We start from the raw sequence: 24631 nt of genomic DNA on the forward strand, positions 1-24631 counted from the left end.
GTGCCTTTGAACGGGATATAGTAGTAGATGCCGGGTGCACCAGTTTGTGTCAAGAACTGCAACGCTGCTGGGTTTTTCATGCTCAACCGTTTCCTGTGTGTATCAGGGAATGCTTGTTCTGATATTTCTTATTTTCTTTCTTTTTATTTGGGGGATTTTGTATTGTTATATATTACTGCACTGTTGGAGCTAGAAACATAAGCATATCCCTGCACCTGCAATTACATCTACAAAATATGTGTACGCGACCAATAAAATGGGATTTGATTGAGATGTTATCTCATCATATGGTAGGAGAGGTTATTTATCCAATAGAACCCAGAGTGTTCTTCAATGGAAGCTTCTCTAGCATAGGATACACTACATGACCAAAAGTATGTAGACACCTGCTCGTCGAACATCTCATTCCAAAATCATGGGCATTAATATGAAGTTGATCCCTCCTTGGCTGTTATAACAGCCTCCACTCTTATGTGAAGGCTTTCCACTAGATGTTGGAACATTGCTGCAGGAACTTGCTTCCATTCAGCCACAAGAGCATTACTGAGGTCGGGTACAGATGTTGTGCGATTAGGCCTGGCGTCAGCGTTCCAATTCATCCCAAAGGTGTTCAATGGGGTTTAGGTCAGGGCTCTGTACACGCCAATCGAGTTCTTCCAGGCTGATCTCAACAAACCATTTCTGTATGGACCTCGCTTTGTGCACGGGGGCATTGTCATGCTGAAACAGGAAAGGGCCTTCCCCAAACTGTTGCCACAAAGTTGGAAGCACAGAATTATCTAGAAAATGTAATTGCGTTAAGATTTCCCTTCACTGGAACTAAGGGGCCGAGCCGAACCATGAAAAACAGCCCCGGTAGATTATCCCTCCTCCACCAAACGTTATAGCTGGCACTATGCATTGGGGCAGGTAGCGTTCTCCTGGCATCCGCCAAACCAAGATTTGTCTGTTGGACGGCCAGATGGTGAAGCGTGATTAATCACTCCAGAGAATGTGTTTCCACTCCTCCAGAGTCCAATGGCGACGAGCTTTACACCACTCCAGCAGACACTTGGCATTGGTCATGGTGATCTTAGGCTTGTGTGCGGCTGCTCGGCCATGGAAACCCATTTCATGAAGCTCCCGATGAACAGTTCTTGTTCTGACGTTGCTTCCAGAGGCAGTTTAGAACTCGGTAGGGAGTGTGGCAACCGAGGACGGACAATTTTAAAGCACTACAAGCTTCAGCACTCGGCGGTCCCGTTCTGTGAGCTTGTGTGGTCTACCACTTTGCGGCTGAGCCGTTGTTGCTCCTAGACATTTCTTCGTCACAATAACCGAACTTACAGTTGACCGGGGCAGCTCCAGCAGGGCAGAAATTTTACAGACTGACTTGATATAGCCAAATCCACTAATTTGGAGGTGTGTCCACATACTTTTGTATATATAGTGTATGTACAGTGCTGTGTCCCTCAGGGCAGTTGCCTTGGGCAGTTACTCTTCTCTATTTTTCCAAATGACTTACAACTGCACTTACACAAAACTAGAATGACTATGTATGCGTAAGTTTCCACAGTCTTCATGTCATCTCCCAAATCCAGTTAGTTGACTGAAATTGTAAATAAGGAGTTAGTCAGTATCAGAAAGGGTGAATAATAATAATAAACTGGTCTTGAATACATCTAAAACAAAACATTGTATTTTGTTTAAAACAATCTGTAAGACTGCAACTGGAGCTGTACCTGAAGGGTGTGACCATTGAGCAAGTTGAGGAAGCTAAACTCCTAGATAAACTCCTAGGTAAACTTCTAGCTAAACTCCTAGGTAAACTCCTCGGTAAACTTCTAGCTAAACTCCTAGGTATAACAATGGATGGTCATGTTGTTGTTTTTTTTCACAAAAATTAACTGTACTAGTTGTTCAGGCTCTGGTCTTGTCCCATCTTAATTACTGTCCGGTAATATGGTCAAGTACAGCAAAGAAAGACTTAGGAAATCTGCAGCTGGCTCAAAACAGAGCAGCACGCCTTGCCCTGAACTGCACATGCAGAACTAGAATCAACAACACTCATGCCTGTCTTTCCTGGTTGAGGGTTGACGAGAGATCAACTGCTTCTCTTCTAGTTTTTATGGTAAATATTATTGTGATAAATTCCAAATTGTCTGCATGATCAAATAACATTCAGCTCAGACACCCATACATACCCCACAAGGCATGCCACCAGGGCATCTTCACAGTCCCCCAAGTCCAAAACGAATTCACGGCAACACACAGTATTATACAGCGCCATGATCGCATGGAACTCCCTTCCATCTCTAATTACTCAAGCAAACAGCAAAATTATCTAAATGTATAAAACAACATCTCATGGCACAATAGGGACTGTGAAATGACACACACACAGACACACTATCACACTCTAACACACAATCTACAGACACATTATTCATTAGTTGTATTATTTGTATATCGTTGTATTTTAAAGTTGTGAGACTGTTCTTGTCTATCAGTATATCAGTGGTTTGTTACTTGTCTTGTTTTGTGTTTTTTGTGTGGACCTCCGGAAGAATAGCTGCTGCTTTGGCAGAAGCTAACGGGGATCCGAATAAACCAATAATCCTATAGGGTGATGGAGTAGGGTGGAATAGGGTGGCAGCAGGAGGATTAGGTGTTGGAGAGGGTTTGATTTCTGCCATGACCAACTCCGTCATGGCTGAGTCATCCAGAGAGTACTGATTTGGCCTGCTTGGAGGAAAATTCATGACTACTCCAATATGGTTTGCATGAGCAATCTTGTTACCCCTGACCTTCTGAACTTTCCAAATGTGAGTTCCGACTCTTTCACTGCTTTCCCTAGTCTCTCTTCCATCTTCTCTCCTCACTCATCATCACACAGGCCACTGTGACCAGCTACTGTCACTAATAAATACAGAGAGCCTTCCGCACTTGTCCTGAGCACGACTCTCACAAGATACAGACAAAACAAAAAGCTGGTCCCAACGATGACATCCCACATGATGAAAACCTAGACGGTCACATACGTTGATCCATTTTGCGCAGAATGAAAATAAATTGTGTTGGGATCTCCGCACAGTGTGATGGCTGGCTTCACCTTACACACACACTCACTCACCTAACAGGAAGACCAGGCGGATCTGTAGCTAGCAGCCTGTCAATGACAGCTAGTGAGTCCTCCCCTATCTCCCACTTTAGAATCAGATCAAATCTGTCCAAGGACAACCTCTGGGAAGGTCCCAGCTTAATTTGTCTTCCCGTGGTGCAGCCATTGGCCCAATGCCATGTTTAAAGTGAATCTGAACTTTTACTCAACCCCCCCTCGCTCTCTCTCTCCACTCCACCTTTTTTCTTTTAGTATTTAGGGAAGTCGAAACGCACAGCGGACACAGTTGGTTTTCCTCAAACTGGGCAACCAGGAGATTGGCAGTGACAAAGCAAGCCATTAATGATTGCTGAGGAAATAGAGTGCTTCCAATTTGATGTTAAAATATTTACTTTTGTCCACCCGTGGGAGGTCTCCGTTTCCCGTCCTGCTCTGTCTCTGCGCGCCAGCTTTCAACTAAATCCTCGTTCGTTGCATTAATCTGGAATCCCAGACACATTAGAGCGGCCTGGTAACTGTTTTCAGTCCTCATTCTTTTGCAGGGGGTCACGCACGACATGTCAGATGGTGTTTATGTATCGGGAGACAAATCCAGTGAACTGTAGGGTAATACACCAGCCTGACCATGTGGGGAGGCATGATGATATTAACATCGCTCTGGAACTCTGTGTTAGACTCATTCATGTAAATAGGCATATTCCTTCATAATGAGGCATACATCCATCAAAAAGACAGGGGGATGTTCAGTACTCTATATCCTGCGTAGTAACAGACAGACAGGCAATATTTCTCTGCACCTCTCCATTACAGTTGCCTATGTTGTGTTTAGTGCTTCACAATGGTAATGGCCCAGATTATGTTAATCAATATGTAAAGGGGGGTGCTTGGGAAAATGCATTCCATTATTAATAACTCGTAGATGTAGTCCCGTTTTTCACTTATAAATCAATCGGAATGGCTTGCATTGAGCGATAGCCCTGGTTCCCACGGACACAGTAGTATATTTTTTGAGCCTGTGTGACATAAGATGTGCAATCTGAAACCACTTGAAGCTGGGATGTTCCTCCTACCGTTTCATTCACTCTTCCGACTGTCCATCAACTCCTGGCTGAACCCTACCTCAAAGCCACTAACAAAGCACATGTCTGCAACCCTTATGTCGTCGCACAGGAGATGAGAATGGTTTCATCACTGTAGCACAATCAGAGATCGATTTACAGCCATTAATCAAAAATAATTCATTGATTTGAAACAAAAAACACTTTCTGTTTGTCATAGATGGACTAATATGAGATGAAAGGCGAGTTCCTAGCGAGTTCAGGAAGCCAAGCTAGAGCTCTGTGAGACGTTCACAACGATGGGGGCAGACGCTTTGATCAAGAGAGACCTTTACAAAATATGCACATTTTCTCTAACACTAAATATACAAATACTGTATGTACTTTACAGTTATAAGAAAGGTGAAATCTTATAGTTAGTCATTTTATAATTTTATTATACTATATTTATAAAGCATACAAGTAATTTCAAACACTATTCAAATAGTTTTGTTGAATAGGAAATATACAATTTCATATTTGTATCATATTTGTACTGTTTACTTGTGCTTGTGTCCTCAAAAGTGAGTAGACCTCAGCCATTTATATATATTTTGACCAGAAAGATGAGATTTGAACCTTTATGAGTATTCACCATTAGTGGTTATTGTTTATGGCCCTCATGGTAAATAATTACTTTTGGGGATCACATAGATTACATTTTCAATTACATTGAACTGGTTTTAATCACACAAAGAAAGCAGCATCTAATTTGTGATGACACACAACATGAGAAGGGTAAATAAAGCCATGAGTGGAGTATGTGTTTATAGTGTCCTAACATATTGAATTAGGCTACATAAATCCACTTTCACCATCAATAAATGTTTCTTTCTTTTCTTTATATAAAACCACCCTGGGTCTTACTGCCCTCTAGTGTTATGATTGGTAATCAGACAATCATTCTGCTGTCCGGTTGGTCGAAATCACGCTACTGGTATAATGTATTGTATTTCAGGATTAATGAGAAAAGTTCTCACAAAATGCAGGAAATGTTTCACATACAGTTGTTTGTGTACCTTGATACTGCGTCAATATCTTAAGATGAAGAATATGCACACCTGCCAATCAGGGTTGGGTAAGCTACTTTCTACTACAAATGTAATCCATCTGTTGTGCCAGCTAAATGCTCCAAACCTCCAGTGCGCCTCCACAGTCCAGTACGTCCTGTGCTTCCTCCCCGCACTCGCCCTGAGGTGCGTGTCATCAGCCCGGGGCCACCTGTACCGGTCTCACGCATCAGGCCTCCAGTGCGCCTCCACAGTCCAGTACGTCCTGTGCCTCCTCCCCGCACTTGCCCTGAGGTGCGTGTCATCAGCCCGGTGCCACCTGTACCGGTCCCACGCATCAGGCCTCCAGTGCGCCTCCACAGTCCAGTACGTCCTGTGCCTCCTCCCCGCACTCACCCTGAGGTGTGTGTCATCAGCCCGGTGCCACCTGTAACTGTCCCACGCATCAGGCCTCCAGTGCGCCTCCACAGTCCAGAGCTTTCGGCGACAGTTCCCAGTCCAGAGCTTCCGGCGACAGGTCCCAGTCCAGAGATTCTGGCGACGTTTCACAGTCTGGAACCTCCTACGACGGTCCGCGGTCCGGAACCTCCTGCGACGGTCCGCGGTCCGGAACCTCCTGAGACGGTCAGCGGTTCGTAACCTCCTGAGACGGTCTGCGGTCCGGAGTCTCCAGCGACGGTCTGCGGTCCAGAGTCTCCAGCGACGGTCGGAAGTCCAAAGCCTCCAGCGGCAGTCTGCGGTCCAGAGCCTCCAGCGACGGTCGGAAGTCCAAAGCCTCCAGCGGCAGTCTGCGGTCCAAAGCCTCCAGCGACAGTCTGCAGTCCAGAGCCTTTAGCAGGGGTTCCCAGTCCGGAGCCTCCTGCGAGGTTTCCCAGTCCGGAGCTTCCGGGGACGATCCGCGGTACGGTGCCTCCGGCGACGAGCCACGGTCCAGTTCTTCCGGCGAGGATCCACGGTCCGGAGTTTCCGGCGACGATCCCCGCACCAGAGCCGCCATGGAGGATGACGTATCTGCGAGCGGAGTGGGTACTTCGCCCCGCACCGGAGCCGCCCCCGACGGTAGATGCCCACCCGGACCCTCTCCTATTGAGTCACGTTTTGCGGTCGGAGTCCGCACCTTTGGGGGGGGGGGGGGGGAGTACTGTCACGCCCTGACCATAGAGAGCTGTTTATTCTCTATGTTGGTTGGGGCGTGATAGTGACTAGGGTGGGTCATCTAGGTGATTAGTGATTTATGTTGGCCTGTTATGGTTCCCAATCAGAGACAGCTGTTTATCGTTGTCTCTGATTGGGGATCATATTTAGGCAGCCATTTCCCCATTGTTCTTTGTGGGATCTTGACTATGGATAGTTGCCTGTTGGCACTATTATTTAGCTTCACGGTTCGTTTGGTATTTTTGTTCGGTGTTCATTTAATAAAGGAAAATGTATGCCTATCACGCTGCACCTTGGTCCACTCATTATGACGAGCGTGACACAGACAGGCAGCTCTAGGCAGAGTCTGGGTAGTTCCATATTTTGTCGATTTCCAAACAATAGAGACCATTGTGCTCTTGGAAACTTTCAACACTCTAGAAATTGTTTTATGACCTTCCCCAGATATATGGCTCATCACAATTCTATCTTGGCGCTCTACAGACAGTTCCTTATCTCTACATACAGTTCCTTCTGCTCTAACATGCACTGTCAACTCTGAGACCTTATATAGACAGGTGTGTTTCTTTCTAAATTATAAACAAACAATTGAATTGGCCACAGGTGGACTCCAGTCAAGTTGTAGCGACATCTTAGGATGATCAAAATAAATTGGATGCACCTGAGCTCTATTTGGAGTGTCATAGCAAAGGGATGTGAAAACTTATGTAAATGAGATATTTCTGTATTTCATTTCCAATAAATTAGCAACAATTTCTACAAACATGTTTTCACTTAGTCATTGTGGGGTATTGTTTGTAGATGGGTAAGAAATTCAGGCTGTAACACAACAAAATGTGAAATAAGTCAAGGGGTAAGAACGTTCGGAAGGCAATATACTGCAAAAATATATAAATTCAACATGCAAAAATTTCAAAGTTACTGAGTTACAGCTGATATAATGAAGTCAGTCAATTGAAATAAATTCATTAGGCCCTAATCTATGGATTTCACGACTGGGAATACAGATATCTTTTTTTTTTTTTTAAGTAGGGGCGTGGATCAGAAAACCAATCAGTATCTGGTGTGACCACCATTTGCCTCATGCAGCGCGACACATTTCCTTCGCAAAGAGTTGATCAGGCTGTTGATAACGTGGCCTGTGGAATGTTGTCCCACTCCTTTTCAATGGCTGTGCGAAGTTGCTGGATATTGGAGAAAATGAAACACGCTGTCATATACATCGATCCAGAACATCCCAAACATGCACAATAGGTGACCTGTCTGGTGAGTATGCAGACCATGGAAGAACTGGGACATTTTCAGCTTCCAGGAATTGTCTACAGATCCTTGCGACATGGGGCTGTGCATTATCATGTTGAAACATGAGCTGATGGCGTCGGATGAATGGCACAGAAATGGGCCTCAGGATCTCATCACGGTATCTCTGTGCATTCAAATTGCCATCAATAAAATGCAGTTGTGTTCGTTGTCCGTAGCTTATGCCTGCCCATACCATAACCCCACCACCACCATGGGGCACTCTGTTCACAACGCTGACATTAGCAAACCGCTTGCCCACACGACGCCATACACATGGTCTGCTGTTGTGAGGCCGGTTAGACTTACTGGCAACTTCTCTAAAATGACATTGTAGGAGGCTTATGGTAGAGAAATTAACATTACATTCTCTGGCAACAGCTCTGGTGGACATTCCTGCAGTCAGCATGCTAATTGCACATTCCCTCAAAACTTGAGACATCTGTGGCATTGTGTTGTGTGACAGAACTGAACATTTTAGTGGCCTTTTATTGTCCCCAGCACAAGGTGCACCTGTGTAATGATCATGCTGTTTAATCAACTTCTTGATATGCCACACCTGTCAGGTGGATGGATTATTTTATCAAATGAGAAATGCTCACTAACAGCGACGTAATCAAATTTGTGCACAGAATTTGAGAGAAATAAGCTTTTATTTATAATATGCACTTTTTGTGCATATTACACATTTCTGGGTTATTTTATTTCAGCTCATGAAACATTGGTTCAACATTTTACAAGTTGTGTTTATATTTTTGTTCAGTGTATATTTATATTCCCAGACTCTGACATTGCTCGTTCTGATATTTCTTAATTTCTTAATTTTTGCTTTTGGGATTTGTGTGTATTGTTTTGTATTACTGCACTGTTGGAGCTATTACTGCACTGTTGGAGCTAGAAACATAAGCATTGTGACACCTTGTGATCAAAAGTATGTGAACACCTGCTCGTCGAACATCTCATTGCAAAATCATGGGCATCATTATGGAGTTTGTACCCCTTTGCTGCTGTAACAGCCGCCACTCTTCCGGGAAGGCCTTCCACTAGATGTTGGAACATTGCTGCAGGAACTTGCTTCCCTTCAGCCACAAGAGCATTAGTGATGTTGGGCACTGTTCGGCAGTTAGGCCTGGCTCGCAGTTGGCGTTCCAATTCATCCCAAAGGTGTTCGATGGGCTTGAGGCCAGGGCTCTGTGCATGCCAGTCAAGTTCTTCCACACCGATCTTGACAAACCATTTCTGCATGGACCTCGCTTTGTGCACGAAAAAGGAAAGGGCCTTCCCCAAACTGTTGCCACGTTGGAAGCACAGAATCGTCTAGAATGTAATTGTACACTGTAGCGTTAAGATTTCCCTTCACTGGAATTAAGGGGCCTAGCCCGAACCATGAAAAACAGCCCGGACCATTATTCCTCTTCCACCAAACTTAACAGTTGGTACTATGCATTGGGGGCAGGTAGCATTCTCCTGGCATCCGCCAAACCAAGACTCGTCCGTCAGACTGACAGATGGTGAAGCATGATTCATCACTCCAGAGAACGTGTTTCTACTGCTCCAGAGTTCAATGGCAGCGAGCTTTACACCAGTCCAGCCGGCGCTTGGCATTGTGCATGATGATCTTAGGTTTGTGTGCGCCTGCTCGGCCATGGAAACCTATTTCATGAAGCTCCCGATGAACAGTTCTTGTTCTGACGTTGCTTCCAGAGGCAGTTTGGAACTCGGTAGTGAATGTTGCAACTGACAGCTGATTTTTACGTGCTACCCGCTTCAGCAATCTGCTGTTCTGTTCTGTGAGCTTGTGTGGCCTACCACTTCGCGGCTGAGCCGTTGTTGCTCCTTGACGTTTCCACTTCCCAATAACAGCACTTATAGTTGACCGGGGCAGCTCTAGCATTGCAGACATTTTACAAACTGACATGTTGGAAAGGTGGCATCCTTTGACGATGCCAAGTTGAAAGTCACTGAGGTCTTCAGCAAGGCCTGTCTACTGCCAATGATTGTCTATGGATTGCATGGCTGTATGCTCAATTTTAGACACCTGTTAGCAACGGGTGTGGCTGAAATAGCAGAATCCACTAATTTGAAGGGCTGTCCACATACTTTTGTAAAAACAAAATCAGAATTGGGCTGCCTTTGTAAACGCAGACATGTTTGTTCTACATGGTATATGTGGTGTGGATTTCAGGAAGACAGTGTAGAGATGTTCAGCTTTGTAGAATGAATAAGTACTGATCATTTATGAGAGGTAGTGGAAATGTGGTCATAATTCATGCTCATGGAGTAATCCTACAGAGTCCCATCTTTCAATGACAAACTGATTGTAATTTGATCAATTAGGGGTGACATTAATGACATTAACATATATTGCTAAGAATGTGAGAACCCTAGCGGGTCTCAAACCCAGGCCCCCAGCACCGATGATGAATACCCCAACCATTTGTCAAAATAAGGTATATCCCTAGGGCATTTGCTTATCAGGCCAGTATAGTAAGGGCCTGTCCAGAAGCAAACCCTAACCCCTTCTCTTTAGACACTTGTGTCGATTTGAAACAACTGGATAGGTGTAAGCAATAGGATGAATGCACTTTCAAGTAAATTTCAGCTCTGTTAAAAGTACTCAAGTACTCAGGAGTAACATTAATACAGGGTAAAATGCCCCACCAACATTAGACCGCTATACAGAGAGCTCTAAAATTGCTGAAATAAGTCCATCAAATCAATGATGGGAAAATTGTCAGATGAACTGCTAACTGACACAGACATGGTGGCGTAGCAGAAAGATTGGAGTGTCGGGAACCTACGAGGTTGTGAGTTCAAATGCCAGGTGACGACATACTTAATAATAATTACTGTATAAATTAACATTTTCAGCAGACACTCTTATCAAGAGCGACTGGGGTAAAAGGCCTTGCTCAAGGCCACATTGACAGATTTTTCACCTAGTCAACTTGGGGATTTGAACTAACAACTTTTCGGTCACTGCCCAACACTTAAGCACTGGGGTTACCTGCCACCCACAATGTAATCATGTATGTCACATAAATACATTGAAAACACTATGTTAAAAGCACTGTGTGTGTCCCTAACCTTGCCAACAGACTAAGCGATGTGAATGGATCAGTGGTTCACTAATCAGGGCATTGATGGGCTCTGCAACAGTAACAAGGTGTGATGTGTCATGAAAACAATTTTGGGGGGGAGAATGTTTCTTTGGGACCATCAGGTGACGTGTTCTGAGAACATGGCAACCATGTTCTGTGTATGTTTGGTGGGACGTTGATGGAATATTCTCTGAATCTTTAGAAAAATATGAATGTTCTTGCAACGCTCCCAAGACACTTGTCTAGAACATTAATATCTTATATTCTGAGAACATGGCAACCATGTTCTGTATATGTTTGGTGGGAAGTTGATAGAATATTGTCCGGACCCTCAGAAAACTGAACACAGGAATGTTCTTGCAACTTTCCAATGAAACGTGCCTAGAACATTGATATTGGCTATTCTGAGAACATGATAACCACTTTCTGGGTAAATTCTGTTTGATATTTAGGGAATGTCCTCCTAACTCTAATGCCAAAACATGCTTAATAGGTTCTCATGAGGTTTTTGCTAACATTATTAGAATGTTCCTATAACTAACAGAAAACTGGACACTCAAACATACGGGGAACATTACAGGTCTCATTACAAAAACGTTCTCTCTCCATAGAATTGTTAGCTGGGTTTACAGTGGCTACAAATATCAAAATGCAGATATTTAAGCTACTTATTTTTTTCCTCGACTTAAGATGTGTTGGAATCGGTTTCAAATGCTAATGAATATCCATGAAGAACAACTTATTGATAATGTATTATTCAGCTCTACTGATCATACGATATAATTTTCCTGAAAATAATTAATTTAGGTGCCACTGAAACTATTCAGTTCCAGTAGGAGGAGACATGTTTGTCTCACCATTATATAAACTCACCATCATATAAATGGAGAATACAAGGTGTCAAAAGTGTTCCACAGGATACTGGCCCAATGCTTCCCACGGTTGTGTCAAGTTGACTGGATGTCCTTTGGGGCGTGGACCATTCTTGATACACTACAGAAACTGTTGAGCGTGAAAAACCCAGCAGTGTTGCAGTTCTTGACACAAACCGGTGTGCCTGGCACCTACTACCATACCCCCTTCAAAGGCACTTACATTTTTTGTCTTGCCCATTCACCGTCTGAATCGCACACATACACAATCCATGTCTCAATTGTCTCAAGGCTTAAAATCCTTCTTTAACCCGTCTCCTCCCCTTCCCTTGCAGGTGTCCTTAATGTTTTGTACACTCAGTGTATATTTTTAGAAAACACAGACACTACAGACATGAAAAATAATGTTTGGTTCAGTATTCTGATTAAGTGCATAAAGAACTGTTCACACAAAGAACACCTGGAAGGCGGTTTGGCATTAGTTGTAATTTTTTTCAAGTCTGTCATTTCATTCTGTTCACATAACACTGTCATAAGGACACTGTAAGTGTGACCCAACAATCTAGTCAATGAATTATTGTACTAGAGAATTAGGAATTAGATTAGTAATTTAATAGAATATCTATGGGCTGTCCCTCCTTGGGGGGGATATAAACAATTGACCCATTGTTCTGCACATCCCAGTGTTATATTGATTCAGTCACTGGTAGGTCTATTCAGAGTTCACCAACACTGCCATCTGAGTCTGTATGCAACGAGATGAATTGGGATTTGTAGGCGATGGAACAGTAAACAAAATTGTTTGCTATCTCAAATCAAATCAGTTCAAGTATCACTGTGTTGTCACCCTTGGTGGTACATGATGCAAAGATTAGGATATTTTCAAAATGAGTTATCGTAATTACAGTATTGTCGTCATCATTCTGTACAGTTGTGTGGTGGTCACTATTGCCACAAAGTCATAAACCCTGTCTATTTCTACAATTTCTCTAATTTTTCTACGATATAGACAATTTTGACTTTGTGGCTGTGTTATCTAGTGGATACCCAGTTGTGTCCACATGTCACAATTTGACAAGGTTGATTACAAGGGCCAAGGAGCGATGATTTGCGAATGTGTATCACACTTTCTTGTCAGACCTAGCATCAGCACACACATATTTGTAACATTTATTGCGACAGTAATTATCTATGTTTCAACTGACTGTATGTTTTAGGCGAAAGTACTTACACCAAATGATCACGTAGCATCGTAATCATTCTCAGCAACATTTTAAAACGCTGCAAATAGAAATACAAGATATGAATTAGAAGTGTTCTATGTCAAAAATATTAGCATACCTACGACCGTTCTATGTATTACATTTCTATTTGCAGCGTTCTGCTACGTTGCGTCTACTGAACATGCCCCTGGGCGTCACTAGTTACCACAGCCACAAAGCAATAAACCACGCCCATTTCTACAATTTCTCTTCTTCAAGTCTGATTGCATGCTTTATACCTAACCATATTAAATTAAGACCAATTTTGACTTTGTGGCTGTGGTAACTAGTGAACCCCCCCCCATGCCCATGGATTTGCGATGACGTAGAGACAACAAACAGTTGTTGGACTTGAGTAAGCTAACGTTAGCTAGCACAAGGACGAGGAGATAAAACAGCATATATACATTCAAGCGCTTCTCGGGGAACGTCAATAAGCGGCACGTCTTTGTTTTACAATAACAATCAAAAAGGAGAGTATTGCTCTACAGTTAAATAATTTGGGGCACGATCGAAACATGCTCCGGACTATGACGCTTGTTTTTTCCTTGCCTATTCGGGGATTGTGATGCGAGGTGCTCCGGTGAGACCGCGAGCGACATTAGGAAATCATTTAAAAAAATAAATAAATGATAAACTCGAAAACGAAGTATTTGGGTTTACCGAAAGGTGCATAAAACTAAACTGGTCTAGGTGTCATTGTTGGGTAACTACTTTAGCTAGGTAGCTAGTTTGCTTAATGCACAATACATAGTATTTTGCTAACGTAATGGAGGCACCGTGAGCGATTGTACAGTTTTAGCTAGTTAGCCAGGTAACGTTAAATGGTCACCCAAAATATAGTTATAACGTTAGCTAGCTTCCACATCCACTTTTAGAGTGTGCTGACAAACAAAATACAGAATACTGTAACTAAAAACGGCTATCTATGCACTTAATTGATATCTATCGCGGTTACCTAGCATTAAATTAGCTAGCCAAAGAAGTATAAACTAGATTGAGACTAGCTACTGTCGCAGGATAATACGTTATTTCTCGGTTCGGATTTGTCTGTCACAGTCGTTTGACACGGTGTGTTGCCTTCAGATCTTGATAATTTGACAACTATTTACAGTTGCTGGACCTGTGATATGGTCAATTTATCAAAGGTTTTCTGACTTACAATTTCAGGCTATAAATATTCTGAATTGCAGGCACGCATCACGTATCAAACCAGTCAAGAAATTATATCTTGAAATAGTTGCGCATGTGAGAACAAATAGCTGTTTTGTCAATCAATTACTTTTATCACTCAGAATGCACTTTATATTGTCGTTGTTGACATGTCAAAACAAAGTTGTAAACATTCTTGATGAAAATACTTATTACAAATTGTTAGCTATTTTAGGATCAAAGACCAACATTCAAAGGCTAGACTGAAATCAACCTTTTGTCAAGTGCAGAGTTCTCGAATCCCGTCAAATTGGTAGATCAATTGCCAACCCTATCTTCCTGGAAATGAAAATATGAATATCGAGGAGCAAGCTCTAGATTTGTGCAATGTCAAAATGAAGAGTAATGTCGATGACAATACTACCAATAACTCGGAAGAGATCATACCCCGGATTTCGGAACTGATGGATGGAGACTTGTGCAAACAAGGCATTGGCACCGAGGTCGCCGACACATCCTCTCTAGCCAGGCTCACAGACAACCCGCGGGGGGAGGACAACCACCGGTCAAAAGAGACACTAGAAATCGACGAAGTGAACGGGAATAAGAACAACAGCGTCCCAGATACCCCTGCAATAGTCAGTTCTGACTTTTCCGTTTCTAATGACGACCAAGACCAAGAGGAGAGTATCAAGGATCCAACACCATCGGCCCTCAGGTTTGCTATTGAGGAAGGGGATGATGGTGGGGATATGGACATTAGTGTGGATTTGAGCCTGGATGAAAGTGGCATGTTGGAGTCAGAACCTACGGACCAAGGCCCATCCCTAGCAGAGGAGACATTCTCAAGCGGTACCAATCCAGATTCATCTACCCCAGATGTTGTCACGGACAAGGAACCTGATAAACCCTCAGAACAGGAGGACTCGCCACCTGTCATTGCCACAGGAGAGGCCCTCTCTCCAGCCCTGGAGGAGGGGGATGATAAACACAAAAATGGCAAGAGGGTGACTTTTCCTTCAGATGAGGATATTGTCTCTGGAGCAGTGGAGCCCAAGGACCCTTGGAGACATGGTAATTTCTCACTAAATTTTCTAAGCAATATCTGCTGATGTGACCCTTTCATATATTTTTAGTCCTTGTTTATATGGTGTCCTTAGCCTTGCTGAGACCTCAAGCTGGGGATGCCACACAGTGTAGACTGGCGCTCTTGAACTCCCTGACTGGCAGAGGGACACTGTCACATAGTACCTTTCTGTTGTCCCTGCCCTAATAGAGGGTTTTTGCACTCACCAGACTTTGCACTTTTAGTGTTGGATTGTAGGGTTGTCACAAATTTAATTTCTTGATGAAAACACTCGTAATGTTAGAAACAAACAGCATTATGTTGTCACCTAGAGTCACGTTTGTTTATTTTGGAAGCTATAGCACCCACAATTTGACAAAGTAGGTTTTTATAGGGCCATAGAGTTTAGTCTAATCTTTTTTGCCATGAAATATCTGGTATCGTAGTATCGCTATAGTGAATCCTATTGGATTGTTTCATTCGGTCTTGCTTCTCTGCCTTCCATGGCGACCATTGGACCCCAACATGCGATCACACCATTATACATTTCATATCGATGTCATCCCCAGGCAATACCTAGGGCCTATATAAATGTGTCAGACCCCCTTGTAAAAATGAAGAATTGAATCATCTTACACAAATGTCTTGACACATCAGAATACAAGGTGGGGACCAAAGCTAGTTCAACACCCAGGTCATTTTATTTTGTCACTGATGTCTTCAGGACTAAAAGGCCCACTAGTTGGCGTCATCCCTGTTTTCTTTCTTATTCATTTGATAATGGTTCCACATGAGTTTCTCCACCAGCTCAAAATGAAGTAAGTTCCCTTAGACGTGTCTGTGTGTCTTAGTCGTCAGCCAGACCAGGCACTCCTTAAACGAATGCCGTTTTAGTAGTGGGCAGTGTTTATTTAGTGAAAACATCTCAGTATTAGCCTATGTTGTTGTATGTGGCTTATAGTGATATTCCTTACATCTGCTATGGGGGTAGAGGTGTACTAATTCTGAATGGACAATTTGTTTTTCCGTTTTGCATACAGAACAAATCATGTAGGACTCTGTCACAAGTATTTGTATGCCTGTGTGTTTATTCTTTTAAGGATTCTGCAGTTTCTCTTTATTGAACATTCCCTGTAGGCACCCCAAGCACTTGCAGACTAGGTTTATTTAACGTAGGAGGGTCGGGTGGGGAGATTTCAGGTATTACAAAAAAAGCAGTAAGTTTGACATGCATGTTCAATTTAATTGAAATTCTATGGATAATGTCATATTACTTTTACACCAAAACAAACCTACTCAGACAGTCATGTCCAATGAGTGTCAAGTGGATGACATTTGCCATGTCACTAACTCAACACAGTTCAATTTGTTTTACGTTAGTTCCTAGATAGGAGAACATGACTAGAAAAACCCTAATTTGTGCAATTTGATTTCACGTCTAAACAGGAATTCTTTCGATGAGTTTATTCACGGCGAATGGGCATGTGAAAATTAAACTTAATCAGGCCGCAAGCCGCAGACGTCTCTCCCCGTTACATCATGGGGTTCCTGAGGTTACAGCCATGGTCGACAAGAAGTTATCAGTTTAAGTTTCAAGGGTCAGTGCCCGGAGAGGGAGGGTGCCAGGGATATCACATGATTCAAGATAACGTTCTGCCATCTAGGGTAGCGATATGACTGTTATCTTGATCAGTGAGTGCATTCCTATATTTCTATCAATACAATCCTATCAGTCATGTCAGTTACTCTGCCAACTGTAAGAAGGACTAAATGGTAGTAGGGCTGGGGGATAAGGACAAAAGATCATATCACAATATCGTTGACATTTATGATGGTATTTGACGTTTTTTAATAATAGAAGTTCTAAATATGCTTTGAGTCATTCATGACTCCAGGGTGGCAGCACATACTTTCTAAGTGATTTCAATGGGTCTTTCTCCATTTTTATACTGTTCAAAACGAAACAAAAATTGTCAGCATTTTCATCAATTTCTGTGTTTCCTGCAGTTTTATTATCATTTCCACACTGCCACACAGCATGAAATATAGGCCCAGTTAATTGAACTGTTGGAATCATGGAAATATAATGATTATTCTAATTCTATAGTTGGAGTAGAGTGGTCAGCACCTTGAATTCATTGTTGTTTGACATGACAACGAATTAATAAACCAGGGAGGAATTATTGACAGGAACCAAATCAAATCAAATCAAATTTTATTAGTCACATACACATGGTTAGCAGATGTTAATGCGAGTGTAGTGAAATGCTTGTGCTTCTAGTTCCGACAATGCAGTAATAACCAACAGTAATCTAACCTAACAATTCCACACTACTACCTTACACACACACACAAGTGTAAAGGGATAAAGAATATGTACATAAAGATATATGAATGAGTGGTGGTACAGAACGGCATGGCAGATGCAGTAGATGGTATAGAGTACGGTATATACATATGAGATGAGTACTGTAGGGTATGTAAACATAAGTGGCATAGTTTAAAGTGGCTAGTGGTACATGTATTGCATAAAGATGGCAAGATGCAGTAGATGATATAGAGTACAGTATATATACATATGAGATGGGTAATGTAGGGTATGTAAACATTGTATTAAGTGGCATTGCTTAAAGTGGCTAGTGGTACATTTTTACATAATTTCCATCAATTCCCATTTTTAAAGTGGCTGGAGTTGGGTCAGTATGTTGGCAGCGGCCGCTAAATGTTAGTGGTGGCTGTTTAACAGTCTGATGGCCTTGAGATAGAAGCTGTTTTTCAGTCTCTCGGTCCCTGCTTTGATGCACCTGTACTGACCTCGCCTTCTGGATGATAGCGGGGTGAACAGGCAGTGGCTTGGGTGGTTGTTGTCCTTGATGATCTTTATGGCCTTCCTGTGACATCGGGTGGTGTAGGTGTCCTGGAGGGCAGGTAGTTTGCCCCTGGTGATGCGTTCTGCAGACCTCACTACCCTCTGGAGAGCCTTACGGTTGTGGGCGGAGCAGTTGCCGTACCAGGCGGTGATACAGCCCGACAGGATGCTCTCGATTGTGCATCTGTAGAAGTTTGTGAGTGCTTTTGGTGACAAGCCGAATTTCTTCAGCCTCCTGAGGTTGAAGAGGCGCTGCTGCGCCTTCTTCACAACGCTGTCTGTGTGGGTGGACCAGTTCAGTTTGTCCGTGATGTGTACACCGAGGAACTTAAAACTTTCCACCTTCTCCACTACTGACCCGTCGATGTGGATAGGGGGGTGCTCCCTCTGCTGTTTCCTGAAGTCCACAATCATCTCCTTTGTTTTGTTGACGTTGAGTATGAGGTTATTTTCCTGACACCACACTCCGAGGGCCCTCACCTCCTCCCTGTAGGCCGTCTCGTCGTTGTTGGTGATCAAGCCTACCACTGTAGTGTCATCCGCAAACTTGATGATTGAGTTGGAGGCGTGCATGGCCACGCAGTCGTGGGTGAACAGGGAGTACAGGAGAGGGCTCAGAACGCACCCTTGTGGGGCCCCAGTGTTGAGGATCAGCGGGGTGGAGATGTTGTTACCTACCCTCACCACCTGGGGGCGGCCCGTCAGGAAGTCCAGGACCCAGTTGCACAGGGCGGGGTCGAGACCCAGGGTCTCGAGCTTGATGACGAGTTTGGAGGGTACTATGGTGTTAAATGCTGAGCTGTAATCGATGAACAGCATTCTCACATGGGTATTCCTCTTGTCCAGATGGGTTAGGGCAGTGTGCAGTGTGGTTGCGATTGCGTCGTCTGTGGACCTATTGGGTCGGTAAGCAAATTGGAGTGGGTCTAGGGTGTCCGGTAGGGTGGAGGTGATATGGTCCTTGACTAGTCTCTCAAAGCACTTCATGATGACGGAAGTGAGTGCTACGGGGCGGTAGTCGTTTAGCTCAGTTACCTTAGCTTTCTTGGGAACAGGAACAATGGTGGCCCTCTTGAAGCATGTGGGAACAGCAGACTGGGATAAGGATTGATTGAATATGTCCGTAAACACACCAGCCAGCTGGTCTGCGCATGCTCTGAGGACGCGGCTGGGAATGCCGTCTGGGCCTGCAGCCTTGCGAGGGTTAACACGTTTAAATGTTTTACTCACCTCGGCTGCAGTGAAGGAGAGCCCGCAGGTTTTGGTAGGGGGCCGTGTCAGTGGCACTGTATTGTCCTCAAAGCGGGCAAAAAAGTTGTTTAGCCTGTCTGGGAGCAAGACATCCTGGTCCTCGACGGGGCTGGTTTTCTTTTTGTAATCCGTGATTGACTGTAGACCCTGCCACATACCTCTTGTGTCTGAGCTGTTGAATTTCGACTCGATTTTGTCTCTGTACTGAGACTTAGCCTGTTTGATTGCCTTGCGGAGAGAATAGCTACACTGTTTGTATTCGGTCATGCTTCCGGTCACCTTGCCCTGGTTAAAAGCAGTGGTTCGCGCTTTCAGTTTCACGCGAATGCTGCCGTCAATCCACGGTTTCTGGTTTGGGAATGTTTTTATCGTTGCTGTGGGTACGACATCGTCAATGCACTTCCTAATGAACTCGCTCACCGAATCAGCATATTCGTCAATATTGTTGTTGGACGCGATGCGGAACATATTCCAATCCGCGTGATCGAAGCAGTCTTGAAGCGTGGATTCAGATTGGTCGGACCAGCGTTGAACAGACCTGAGCGCGGGAGCTTGTTGTTTGAGTTTTTGTTTGTAGGCTGGAATCAACAAAATGGAGTCGTGGTCAGCTTTTCCGAAAGGGGGGCGGGGGAGGGCCTTATAAGCGTCGCGGAAATTAGTATAACAATGGTCTAGTGTTTTTCCAGCCCTGGTAGCACAATCGATATGCTGATAGAATTTAGGGAGTTTTGTTTTTAGATTAGCCTTGTTAAAATCCCCAGCTACGATGAATGCAGCCTCAGGGTGTGTGGTTTCCAGTTTACAAAGAGTCAGATAAAGTTCGTTCAGGGCCATCGATGTGTCTGCTTGGGGGGGAATGTATACGGCTGTGATTATGATTGACGAGAATTCCCTTGGTAGATAATGCGGTCGACATTTGATTGTGAGGAGTTCTAGATCAGGTGAACAGAACGACTTGAGTTCTTGTGTGTTGTTATGATGATCACACCACTTCTCGTTAATCATAAGGCATACTCCCCCGCCCCTCTTCTTACCGGAAAGATGTTTGTTTCTGTCGGCGCGATGCATGAAGAAACCAGCTGGCTGCACCGACTCCGTTAGCGTCCCTTGAGTTAGCCATGTTTCCGTGAAGCAGAGCACGTTGCAATCCCTGATGTCTCTCTGGAATGCTACCCGTGCTCGGATTTCATCAACCTTATTGTCAAGAGACTGGACATTGGCGAGTAGTATGCTAGGGAGTGGAGCGCGATGTGCCCGTCTCCGAAGCCTGACCACGAGACCGCCACGTTTTCCCCTTTTTCGGCGTCGCACAGGGTCGCCGGCTGGGATCAGATCCATTGTATTGTGTGGAAGGCAAAACACTGGATCCGTTTCGGGAAAGTCATATTCCTGGTAGGAACGATGATGAGTTGACGTTAATCGTATGTTCAGTAGTTCCTCCCGACTGTATGTAATGAAACCTAAGATTACCCGGGGTACCGATGTAAGAAATAACACGTAAAAAAACAAAATACTGCATATTTTCCAAGGAACACGAAGCGAGGCAGCCATCTCTTTTCGGCGCCGGAAGTGTTGGTCAGTGTTTCCAGGTGAACCTAATTAGATGTTACATTACGTGTTTTCTTTCTTCATGTAGCTAGCTAGCCAACATATGAATGTTTCGCCTATTACTCTCTAAGATAAGATAGCCTTGCACAAACATGCTTATCTAGGCCGACACCAGCACTGGTACCAGGCAGTGTTAGTTAGCTGTGTTTGCTCTGACCCTTGGTACCTTTAGCAAGCTAGCTAGCCAACTAACTAGTGATTAGCATTAGCGGCTAACACAAATTATTTTAGGAACACCTTGCTAAGAAAAGACAAACTAGCAGATAGTTTACAGAGAGTAAGATACACTTAGTTTTGTGTATAGAACATTTGTAGAAAGCAGCATGTCACCAACACTGCTGCATCCATCTGACCATGCAAAGTGAACGACAAGCACGTGCTCGTGACACTGTGGTCGAGCAACTGCTCTCTCCTTGAGTGACGGGGCAGGGCTTGGTGTGGTTAGCGGCATGCAGGAAAGGAGGAGAGATGACTTAAGTAGAAAATAGAGTAAACTATAAAAACTGACATTGTATACACCAGAGTTTCATATCACATTTAACAGACCAAACTTTGAAATGCAGTTATAGATAAAGTAAAATCTCAAACCGGTTCGTGCATCAATACCAGTATATAGTCAAATACGGTATACCGCCCAGCCCTAAATGGTAGATAAAACTCAGGCCAATGTTAAATGGCTTTAATCATGATGATAACCCATCTATTGTAAGTTAATCAGTCATGCTGTTGAAGGGTTCTGCAGAAGATTGAGTGATGTTGTATACTGATGTTTTACTCCCTCAACACGTTCATTATTTCAATTTTCACCATCTGAAACATCCAGATCTAGACATCCCAGGAAGTTTGAGGCATAGGCCTAGTATTCGTAACAAGCCTGCATTGTGCTCAATCCCCATCCAGTATCCTTGTCTGTCTTTGTCTTTCCATCCTCTTCACTGCTATTTCATGAAGAAGTAGGCCTAGCCCAGATCTCTCTCTCTCTCTGTGTCCTGATTTAGCAGTCTTTCTCCGGGTGATGTTCACTCATGGAGAAGTGTGTCTAAGCGGGTGTGATAGGCAGTGACTGAGCTGAGGCCCAGGAAATGAAATGTATCTCCATCCCCGCCCCCAAGCCTCTTCATGGTTCACTTGAACTCATCATCGCCACAATGGATCCGGCCTGGTTACTTCCTTGACTCGCTGGTCTAGGATCAGCTCTTCACAGCCCAAACCTCGTCTTAGCCATCAAGAGGAACAAAACTGGCCTCAAACAGGTGCTTGGTGCTGCTCTCTCCACCAGACCCAGCGATGGGATGCTACTCAGTGTTAGACTAAACTGTAGGCTGTTATTTCCATAATGGTTTAGGCCTAGTTGTTAAAGTAGCTACAAGTCATGCAGTTATATAGCCTTTCCTTGTTGTCTTACACGCTGACATGTTCAGAATGGTCACAGGTTACGTGGCCACTAGGGTAACAGTCTCACGATTGTGTCTGTTTAGTTTCTGCGATGCTTCGCTAGTTCAAAGCATTGAAGATGTGGATGGATCACTATGCGGTTTGCCACTGAAGTACAGATCCACTCAGTTTTGTAGAGCCTTGTTAACATTAAAGGTGAATTTTAGTCTGAACAAATTGATAGATGACTCTACTCCCTACATAGTGTTTGTTTGTCACCCTGCAGTGAGATTGTACAAGGAGTCCTAGCCTCTTTGTTTTGTAGAGCTTGTCCCTTCCCTTCAGTCCTGGCTGGGCACATGTTGCATCATTTCCTCAGAATCCTGAACTTCCCAGTGTGACTCTTAGCAGCTTTGCTTCCTCTCCTCCCTCCCTTTCCCTCTCCTTCCCTCTTTCATTCTTCCCCTTTCCCTCTCTCGTTCCTCCTTTCTCCTTCTCTCGGGCTTACATGGGAAACTCATGTGCCGACTCCTTACGTCAGTGGTTCCCAACCTTTTTTCGGTTACTGTACCATCAACTGAATTTTGCTCTGCCCGGAGTACCCCGGAAGTACCCCCTCATGTGCATTATATCAGTAAGCCTACAGTCTCATTAATATTCTAAACTACCCCCTGTGGATAGGCCAAGTACCCCCATGGGTCCTAGTAACTCTGGTTGGGAACCACTGCCTTACATTATGCAAGAAGCATGTGGGCTGTTGTTGGTTCTTCTATTGACATAAACAAATTAGATTAGTTGACAATTGTAAATATTCGGCTTTTGTAAACAAATAAGCTACATCTCAACAAAAAAAAATTGTGAATTTCTTATCTAAGCTACACTGCATTTTGTTATGAATATAAGTGAAACCATTAATAAAATAAAATGTAGAAAGCTGCATAGCCTACATGTGATCTCATGTCAACACAAAGGCCCACTTGGAAATTGGCACCAGTAATGATGTACCTTTTGGACCAAAGTTGGACCTGAGAGGCTTAACTCTTGGTTGTTTAGCCTAGGCCAACACTTTTTCTTGGCTGCAGTTTGTAGTGCGTTTGTGTACTGTTTGTGCTGTGTCTGTCCTGCTCTGCCCCTGTAGTTTGGGGTCATGACATGAACCCTGCCCCTTAACTGTGTGTCTGTCTGAACTTTAGTCATGGACCATGGGACTGCAGCCAGTGCAGTCAGAGGCCACCATTTTGACCCGTGTGTTTACAGGGGGGAGCTGCTCTGCTCCACTTATGAAAACAACATGCCCCTAGGAGTTTGCGGCGTTTAGGATGACAACCTTGTTTTTGTACTAAAAACTGTTCTTCAGCCACATCCGTCCTAAATCATTTTTCTCTTTTGGAAACTGTAGGCTATTGAAGCACAATTTTTGCCTGAGGGATGGCTAGCTTCCCACATAAAACACCTACCACCCCTCTTATCTGTTTTAAACAGGGCTGACCGACGCTCATCACAAAATGCCTGCTCACTTATAAATAGACGGCCCTGTGGAGAGCCAGTTCAGTCATGCTGTTTTTAGCATATGATATTACAATCCTTCTTTGCCTGACAATGCCTCAGCTACTGTGTTGCTGTTCAGTGGCATCACAGTTACAGTGAAGCTGTCTTGAAATTGAAATGTTTTTTTAAATTAACCTTTTATTTAACTAGGCAAGGCAGATAAGAACATATTCTTATTTACAATGACGGCCTAGGAACAGTGGGTGAACTGCATTCAGGGGCGGAACGACAGATTTTTACCTTGACAGCTCGGTGATTCGATCTAGCAACCTTGAGGTTACTACCTGCCGCCACAATTAATTACAGATTAACACGTCACTAAGATGGAAGAAAATATTTATCTTGCTTCCTCAGGAGTAGATGGTCCTTATGACCTGTTATGATGACACGTTAATTCACTTATACACAGATGTTAACAAATTACATTGGTGTAAAATGCAACAGTGCCTGCATCTAAAGGTGAAATCGTTCCATTTGGGAAGTGAGAGAAACAGAAATGTGTCCATTTCCCCTGTGTTAGCCTCTCCGCTAAGTGACCTCTGTTAATTATTGACAAGCAGGCTAGCTCTAAATTAGCATTGTTTCATAATCACGTTCAATGTGGTTCTGGAGCACTTGATTCCCCGCTGTTGCTGGATCGACATCGTTACCAAATCCAGGCCTGCTGACTTTTCAGGAGGGAGAAAGTTGTGGTTGTGCTGGTTTCTTCTAGACAGCCAGGCCTGGACATTGTGTGCTTGTTTCTCACAGTCATGTGTGTCCCTGAGTGAGTGGGGCCAGACGTGGTCCAGGGGGACAAGCAGCACTCAGTCTGAGATGGTCAGTCAGCTGCTGGCCTTGGATCAGCCCAGGGATGTCAGTCCAGTT

The 24631-nt window shown here is 43.9% G+C and overlaps 1 protein-coding gene across 2 annotated transcripts in view; it reads left to right on the top strand.

The window, feature by feature from the left end:
- The first annotated feature begins 13185 nt into the window (after positions 1 to 13185).
- LOC139549170 (protein phosphatase 1 regulatory subunit 37-like) overlaps positions 13186 to 24631 on the top strand; it is a 60201-nt gene continuing 48755 nt past the window's right edge. For both annotated transcript variants that reach the window (XM_071359333.1, XM_071359332.1), the window contains exon 1: positions 13186 to 15122. In XM_071359333.1, coding sequence (XP_071215434.1) covers positions 14402 to 15122 — 721 coding nt within the window. In that variant the 5' untranslated portion in view covers positions 13186 to 14401. The remainder of the gene's footprint in view (positions 15123 to 24631) is intronic.

The sequence above is a fragment of the Salvelinus alpinus genome, chromosome 22 (assembly GCF_045679555.1).
Source record: "Salvelinus alpinus chromosome 22, SLU_Salpinus.1, whole genome shotgun sequence".
Taxonomy (NCBI): domain Eukaryota; kingdom Metazoa; phylum Chordata; class Actinopteri; order Salmoniformes; family Salmonidae; genus Salvelinus; species Salvelinus alpinus.